General features: G+C 43.0%; 1 protein-coding gene across 1 annotated transcript in view; it reads right to left on the bottom strand.

The window, feature by feature from the left end:
- Positions 1 to 9246, bottom strand: part of DDX42 (DEAD-box helicase 42) — a 991771-nt gene that overhangs the window by 158580 nt on the left and 823945 nt on the right. Inside the window, exon 12 of the mRNA XM_044054957.1 lies at positions 5604 to 5830. Within this exon, the coding sequence (XP_043910892.1) occupies positions 5604 to 5830 (227 nt within the window). The remainder of the gene's footprint in view (positions 1 to 5603; positions 5831 to 9246) is intronic.

Here is a 9246-nt window from a genome sequence, read left to right as displayed (position 1 = left end):
AAATGATAATGCTTGGTGAACGTACGTACAGAACTCCAGGTAGCAGCTTCTAGAATATCCCTGGTAGGAACACTTCTGAGAAAGGCTGCAGAAGTAGATGCAGCCCTGGTGGAGTGAGATCTGATCCCCTGGGGGATAGGTTTTTTGTGGTGCTTATAGCATTAATGAATGCAATGGCTTATCCATTTTGAAATGGTTTGTTTTGAAATAGACTTCCTCTCTGCCCCTGCAGCAAATGCTACCAGCAATTGTTCAGATTTTCTTTGAGATTTAGTCCTGTTCAAGTAAAATCTAAGTTGTATGTGCACATCCAAAGAATGCAGAAACCGTTCCCCTTGTTCTGTGGATTGGGAAAAAAGGCTGGCAAATGAATGGACTGATTAAGAGCCACACTGGAAACCACCTTGGGCATGAAGAATGGACTGGTCCTCAGAGATACCCTGTCCGCATGAAAGATGATGAAAGGCTCCACTGCCATAAGGGCCTGTAATTGAGATATCCTTCAAGCTGAAGTGATTGCAAAAAGAAAGGCTGCAGTAGCAGCTGGCTCAAAAGGAGGTAGAGTGAGCTTCTCCAAAACAAAGTTAAGGTCCCATGCAGGGGTAGGAGCTCTCCTGGATGGTCTCAAGTTCTTTGCCCCTCTGAGATACTGCTTGAGCAGGGGATAAGAGAAGAGTGGTGGTTCTGTGTTATAGTGAGCCGAAATAGCTGCAGCATCTCAGTTAAGTATTGCAAAGTCTGAGGTAAATTGGGTGCTGCTGTGCTCATCCCTAAAAACTGGCTCCAGGCACAGAATCTTTTCCATTTGTCAGCATAAGATTTTCTAGTACTAGGTCTTCTCGCCTCCAAGATGACATCCATCACAGGTTTGCTGAGGGCTGATAAGGGTGAATTAAGTGATTAGCCAGGCTGCAAGGTTCAATGTTAGAAGCTGAGGGTGCAGAATTTGGTTATCCTGCTGAGACAGCAAAGAAGGGGTCTGAGGCAGGTGCCATGGAGATATTTGCGACACACTGCACAGGACTGGGTACCAGTGTTGGCGTGGCCAGTCTGGAGCAATCAAAATCATTATTGATTTGTCCTGTTTGACTTTTAGCAGAACTTTGGAGAGCAGAGGCAGAGGGGGAAAGGCATAGACTGATAGGTTTTTCCAGCTGAAGGACAGAGCATCCACTTTCCAGGCTTGTTTGTGGGGAGTCCTTGTGCAAAACCTGTCCAAATGGTAGTTCTGGGGGAAGACAAATAGATCTATGTCTGGGCTCCCCCATTGCTTGTCAACATGCTGAAAATTCATGATTCCAGTTTCCACTCGTGTGGGTCCATGAGATTTCTGCTTAGTCAGTCTGCCAGTGTATTCAATTTTCCTGGCAGAAATTGAGCTTGTAGGTGCACTTGGTAGCTCAAGGCTGTGTTCCACAATGCCACGGCTAGTCTGCAAAGGGGGTAAGAATGCGTACCCCCCTGTTTATGTACCACATAACTGTGGTGTTGTCTTTACCATTAGTTGTCCTGGAAGAATGTAGTCCTTGAAGGCTGTCAGAGCATTCTGTACAGCTAACATTTCTTTTTATTGATATGTAGGTGCATTTGATTTGGGTTCCATTTGCCCTCAATGCACTTCCCTGCCAGGTGAGCCCCCATGCATAATCTGATGCATCTGTAGATAGTGTTTGGGCGGCAGGGGGTAGTGTGAATGGCAGCCCCTTGTTTTGGTGGCAGGCCTTTTCCCACCATAGGAATTCCAGGCTATGATAGGAATCTGTTTCCAGGCTGTGACAATGTTGACTCCGTAGACTTTTTAAGTACCACTGTAGTTTCCTTGTATGCAGTCTTGCATATGGAATTAGAAGAATGCAGGAGGCCATGAACCCCAAGGCTTGCAATATTTTGTGGCCACTTGTTTGAAGTTAGTTACCAAATGAATTTGCTTCTCTGGCGTGAGGAAAGCCATCTGAGTAATTGTATTCAAGCTTGCGCCCAGGAATGTAATCTGTTGAGAGGGTACCAGTTGTGATTTCTTTTCGTTTATGGTGTACCCCAGACAAGTTAGAACCCTTTTTACAAATGCCAAATGATTTAGAAGTATGCCCTGGTTCTGCCTGAATTAGACAATCATCCAGGTATTGATATATTTGAATATTTCTTTGCTTGAAAAATGCAATAACTGGAGCCAGTCACTTTGTGAATACCCTGGGCGCAGTAGACAAGCCAAAGGGCAGTACAGAGAACTGATAATGCAAGTAGCCTGCTTTGAAGCACAGGTATCTTCTGCAAGATTGTTAGAGTAGATAGGTCCAGTATTAGATGCCATGATTTGTCTTTTCTGGGTACCAGAAAAAGCCTGGAATAGAAACCTTGTCCCTTTTCCTCTTCTGGTATTCGTTGAATAGCCCCCATGTTTAAGAGGGAAAGTACTTGTTTTTGAGCCTCTGTCTACTTATTTGGGGGCAGGTCTGGCCACCCGTTTGGTGTTGGCAATGTGTGGAAATGAAATCTGTATCCCTGGGACACTATATTTAAAACCAATTTGTCCTGGGTTATGAGTCATGAAGAGCAATCTTTCCCCCAAAAGAGGCGGCTCATAGCTAAGCGCTTGGTAATTTTAAAAGGAAGTCATTGAGACTGTTTACCATGGGGGGGGTGCCTTATTTCCAGATTTGGAAGTGGAGGCCCCCAACTGCTTAGTTTCGGAGAGTCCCCTGGGACTGAAACCTGGTGCCTTTTGGGGTGTCTGGGTTTGGCTTGAGAGGATCTGGAAGGAGCTGGAAAAGACCAATTCTTATTAGGCCAGTGCTTACTAAATCTTAGAGGTTGCACTTGTAAGAAATCTTTAACAGTTTGCATAGATTTAGCTTTATCTTCCATCTTTTTTTAGAACTTCTTCCGCCTTATTGCCAAACAGGCGATCCTGACTTAAAGGAGCATCCAACAATTTCGCTTTAACAGGATCAGCAAAGATTTCTCCTTAAGCCAAGCATGCCTTGTAAGCAGACCCAGTAACTGCAGCCCTGCAGGAGGCCTCTAAAGAATCAAAACCACATTGCAAAGTATGTTTTCCAACTTGTTCAGCAGAATGCAATAAATCCTGCAAATCTTTATTTTCCACACAGTCTGAAATCATCATCATTTTCTGTTTAAGCAGTCCAATAATATGCGGTTGATATTTTAACATATGAAATTGGCAGTTTAAAGCCCTGACTGCCAAGTTTGCAGAAGTACAAACCTTCTTACCCCATCTATCCAGCGCCGTGGAGTCTCTATCAGAAGGGGTAGGATTTTTATCAGTAGACGCCTTAATGTCCCTGGGGCCCTGAGAAATGGTTTCTGGATCTGCAACAGGATTTTTGAAAAGGAACTTGTGGGACTCGGGAACCCTGTAGTACCTTGTCAGGTTTACTAGGAGCTGGAGGCAGGGAATCAGGGGCCATACTGGATTCCGAAAACACATCAACAATGTCTAGTACAGGAGGTATAGCCAAAGGCCTATGCTGAGGTAGGAGGAAATCCCTAAGCCTCTTTTTTGAATCATAAAATTCCTGACTTTCCCAATGGAAATGCTCCCTTAAGGTATGTAAAGTTTCCCCAAAAGAAAAATCCTCAGGAGGGGAAGCAGAGGGAATGGAATCCTTTGCATCAGAATCCTCATTAAGTAGGTATGGACAAATCCAGGTCATTAGAAGAATCAGAAGAAACATAATTCTGATCAGAAGATTCATAATCAAGCTCAGGCCTTGGCCTCTTGGGGGGGGGGGGGGGAATTGACTACCCCTGATTAGAGTAATTAGATCTTCAGCCATTTTGATAATTTGTTTTTCAGGCATAGGGGCCTGAACATGTGGCCTGGGGTCATTTTTTTTAGACATAGATTGAGATTTAGGCCTTTTTAATGAAGGTGGAGTTGATTTAATATGCAAGTCTGTAGGCCTGAATAAACCCACAGAAGCCGGTGCCTGCACAGCGGCTCCAGACCCATCCAAGGTAGAGACATCCGTGGGTTACATAGATGAAGCATCTCGCTGCATGCCGGACTCCAAATGGGTCTCAGTAGAGGGCTGTGAATCAGAAATAGCGAGTATCAGGGGCTGCGAAAACACCTCACTGAGTACCGGCGAACTGGCGACTGGCTTAGGAGAAGCATCGTTGGCAGTTTTGGACCTCGGCCGCCTGTCTCTGTCTATCTTTGCGTTTTTTCAGAATTCCGGTAGTCGGATGGCTAACGACGACATTTCTGGATAATAAAACTGAGAACTGAAATATTTAGAGGCAAAAATGTACCGATGACGGATAGTGCGCTGATTAAATAAAGCACAAAACCAACAGCAAGGTACGTTTCTTGGTCAGGGCCTAGGCAAGGAATACAGTACGAATGAAAATCTTTGTGAGGTATTTGCTTTCTACAAGTAATGCAATTATTAACTTTTACTGACATCGGTAAGGAGCAAGAAAAAGTTTTCCCAACGGGGTACTTAGCTTTATGTTGAAGACTTCGGTTCTGAAACTCGAAAACGAAAATTTCAGGAGTCGGCCAACTGGTACTTGAGAAATGCTTCTGCTTCGGGCACCGCATGGCAAGAAAGACTGATGTAATGCCGTCGGATGCATGTTTTATACCCCTGACGACCTGATGTCATGGGAGAAGGCACAGCAACCGACACAGGACCCAAGACTTTGTTAATCAGGCTGACTGAGGGCAACCTGCCAGCAGATTACCCAAATGTAATGACTGCAACACTTAAACACAAAGAACATCAAGGAAAGTTCTAATCTTTCTGCTGTCAGTCAATGTATCCACAGAGTTATACAAGTACATCAGCAGGTGAAGTTTATTTCTTAGCAGGATAATATGCACCTTACTGACCTTACTTCAGAGCTCTACATGAGTGAAGTGGAAACATTTTCCAATGCATGCTTTCCTGATTGTTAAGCATATGCTACAGAGTCCATTAAATTTGTTTCACAGAAGTGACTATGCATAGAAATGAGCAGCATAAAAAAGGTAATCCAAGCTGGAAAGATTAATCCCATCTAGAGTATGCAGGACAGTATCAGTCAGAAGACTGTTTAAAGAAATGAGCTTGAGGTAGAATTTCTACTATTAAATATTTTAGGAACAAGATCATTTAACAACCAAAATTCATGCATGCACGTTACATTTGCACATATGTATGCATACATACATGCATATGTTGAGCGGAATGTGCCTATAAAGACTTAAAAATAAAGTCATCTGCATTCAGAAGCCATTTATCTGAAACACTGCAATATCCCTAAGGGGTCACCTGCAAATATCCCAGAGACACTACTGGAGGTTTAAGGTAATACACAGTGAAGGTTCTAGCTTGTCTGAATTAAAATTTTTACTGTGTGTGTGTATTACAACACACGGGCATGTCTGTAATTTTGTTTTGTTTTTATTTTTAGCTAATGCCTCTATGAAATGTAAGGAGTGGAAACTCATCTGGAGGAAAAGGGAAATGTTTTGTTGGAAGATGTTCCCACTTTGAACTGTTTTAGTTTTGCAATCTGACTACTGATGGCAAAATAGTTTACTGAAAATTTCTGCATATTTAATGTCTGCTGTTAACAGTAAATATTATGCTTACCTGCATGGCCAAGTCCATGAGGTCCTTGGACACATACTGATTGGCTCCTTCCAGGTTTCGAACAAGATCACCAGCAAAATTTACATCTCTGGCAGTCAATAAAGTGTATGCCACACCTTTCTCACCAGCTCTGCCAGTACGCCCAATCCTGTGAGTGTGAGTATCAATATCACGGGCAACATCATAATTAACCACTGTTTTAATGGAAGGAATATCCAGACCACGAGCTTAAAGGAACAAAATAGAGAAAGAAAGGGTGGAGGTTAATTTTTACTACTTCATCAAGTTTTCTGCCATGCTTTTGTAAATTTCATTACTGTTAAGGTACAATGCACATTTCAGGTCTCCTACATGTGACAAAATTACACTACTAATCTCTGAAGTTAGTATTCTAGTTCAATAAGAAATGTTGAAATGATTCACATACATCATATCTGAATTCAAAATAATATTCTTCTACTTGTGCAAAGACTGTTCTACTGCACTGCAGTGAAACATTTTTATTGTAAATGTCACTACTCAAAGTCTACATTTCGAAAAACTATTGTCCGGTCACCAACACTCCTAACCATCCCTTCTATTCTTGAACAGAAACTGTTGCTTTCAAAAAACATGAACAGTCAACTATTTCGCACAGGCACTTAGTTTTGCCCTGGTAAGTATCCAACAGGTGTTGCTCCTGGGTTGCCTTTAAAAACAGTCTGTGTCCAGTAGGCATAACCTGTTAAATATTTATTTTCACCTTTAAGTGAAGCATTTGACTTGCTTGGTGCAAGGGCTGTATTCTCTAGAATGAATGAACAGTTACAGAGAAGCCCAAACTTTAGATGCAGTAACACTATTCAGAGTACTCTGCTTCATATATTAAATGGTTCAATTTGGCAAATATACAGTATAACTATCCTACTCATGACTGCTGCAGTATTTCAAACTTTTGGGTTATCTCACAAAATAACCGGATGTCTAGCTGGGGTATCAAAGCCAAAGTTTTCCACAGAGCCATCCATCGGACGTACAACCCAAGCTTGTATGCACAAGGGTATATAAGCGGATGTACGAGCACAAATCCTGACATCTTTAAACCAGTAAGCCTGAAAAGGCCTGAGAGATGAAAACTCATCAGCGAAGAGGAGAGAGGCAGAAAGACAGTGACCCCCATCAGTCCATGAGGGAAAGGAAGCAAGCATCGGAAAAGGAAGACGGATATGGAAGTAAGGAATACTGCAACAGTGATCAGCAAGAGTCTACTATTTCAGTAAGTTCTTACACAACTGGATTATGTCCTTCCTTAGATGACTATTACAGTACTCTAAACTGTTGGGCGACTCTGAAAGCTTAAGAGATGCGAAAGGTGGGTGGGAGATGGGAAACATGTCTAACAATCCAGAGAGGGCTGACCTGGCAAAGGAGGATCTGGACTTAGAAAAAAAGCATCCACTCTATAATGTTTAGGAAAAGTACGCAAGGATGACCAAGTAGCTGGTTCTGAAATTGTTCTAGAGTCAATCCTCTTCTAGAAGGCACCAGAGGAGGACACTGCTCTAGTACAATGAGCATCTACTAGACAGGGTAATAACTTGCCATGTTTAGTGTAGCAAAAGGAAATAGATTCAGAGATCTGGTTGGCTACAGTTTGCTCTGAAACTGGATTTCCTAACTTGGAATCTTGGAGAGAGACAATTTGTCGGACTTGCAAATATCCTTAGACTTACCCAGGTAAAACCTGAGCTGCCCACGGACATCAACAAAATGAAGAATCCTTTCCTTGTTATTTCCAGAATAGGGAAGAAAATTGGAGGCTTTATACCATGATTGACTGCTTATTTGTTACTTCAGGCATGACTGAGGGCCAGCCCCTTAAAGACACACTGTCCATATGAAAAATCAGGAAGGGAGGGGTTGCCATAAAGGCCTGCAGCTTGGAGACTTGTCTGGCAGAGGTGAGGTCTAACAGAAGAAGAGGTTTTGAAGTAAAGAATTTGAGAGAGGCAGATGCTGCTGGTTCAAAAGGAGGGAGGCCAAGTCTTTTCCAGCAGAAAGTTGAGGTTCCAAACAAAAGGGATTGGTTTCCTTGGTGGTTCAGGTGGAATACTTCTGTTAAGAACTGTTTCACCTCGAGTCTGCCCAGAGACAACGGATCCAGAGGCAGGCACGCACATGTAGCTGAAATGTGAGCCTAACAGATGAATATGCTGGGCTACAGTACATCTCAAGCAAATAAAAGACGATGGGGTATTAAGCCTGTACTGGTTCTTGAATTTTAGCCTGACAAAATATAGTAAATATTTTCCATTTTGCTATGAAAGACTTTCTGGAGTAGGTATTCTTGCCTCCTGGAGAACCTTAAACGTGTCCTAATAAAACTGGTGTCTAAAGTGATTACATCATACACAATGTCAGGCTGAGGGGATAACAGGTTGGAATGAAATAGTGAGCTGTTCTACTGTATGAGCAAGCCCAATGCTGTGGGAAGCTTCTGGTGATGGCTCCTTGCTAGGTGGAACAGAAGGGGGGACCCAGTGCTGCCTGGACCAATAGAGAGTTAGCAGTAAGATCTTTGAATCACTAATGAGGACTTCGGAAAAGGAGGAAGTAGAAGGAAGGCATACAAGAACCTCCCTTTGCAAGGAAAGGGCAATGCATCAATTTTCCAAGCTTGGTGACAATATTTCTTGGTGCAAAAGAGTGGACGTTGCCTGCTGCTGATGTAGGCAAAACGATCTGTGGCATCCTCCATTTGTGGACTATGCTTAGGAAGATCTCCCTATTCAGCATCCATTCATGCTGATCTTCCCTTGATCTGTTTAGAAAATCTGCCAGGACATTGTCTTGTGAGGGAATGTAAACTGCTTGGGGGGATGACTTTGCTTTTGTGGCCTGCTCCCATGCCAGAAGAGGCAGTCTGCACTGTTGATAAGATCAGATGCCCCTTGCTTATGTGCCACATGACCACTGTGTTTATGATCAATCTTATGGGACCTGGTTTCCAAGTATGGGAGAAGATTTGCAGGGCCTGTATTACTACCCTAATCTCCTTCACACGGATATGCTCTGATCTTACATTTGTAAGCCCTTGAACTCTCAGGTCCGCATCCTGCTCCCCATGCATTGTCTGATGCATCTGTGGGAGGTTCCTGTTGTGGTGTAAGTTTTTGAAAGGAAAACCCAGGTTGAGCTTTATCTGCGATATCCACCACAGCAATTCCTTCTTTAGGTAAGGCAGGAAATGAACCAGCATCATTCACAGACTGAGAATTTTGGGTCCAGTGGATATTTCTCATATGGAGTTCAGCAAAGAGAACCATGCAGATGGTTGCTGCAATGAATACTAGCGCAATGAGGATCTCCCTAACCGTATGGGACTGAAAAGAAAGGATGTAACTGGTTAGGCTTCTTTGCACTTTGTCTGGAGGAAGGCAGGCCTGCACAAGTCTGCTGTCTAGTTTGCACTCCAAGAAAACTAGGTCATGGTTAGTTTTACTGCTGACTTTTTTAGGTTGACTATAAAACCCAGGCTCTGAAGTAGCAGAGATCAGTTCACAGTTATCTGCTGAGATGTTGTCTCTAACAAGTAGTCCAAACAAGGGAACGTCTGGATTGCCAGAGTCCTGCAGTAAACTATGACTGGGAAAAGGCAGTTTGT

Source organism: Protopterus annectens, chromosome 13.part0, assembly GCF_019279795.1.
Source record: "Protopterus annectens isolate FY-2018-M chromosome 13.part0, PAN1.0, whole genome shotgun sequence".
NCBI lineage: Eukaryota > Metazoa > Chordata > Ceratodontiformes > Protopteridae > Protopterus > Protopterus annectens.
The sequence above is the reverse complement of the archived record's forward strand: the minus strand, read 5'-3'. Positions and strand labels throughout refer to the sequence as shown.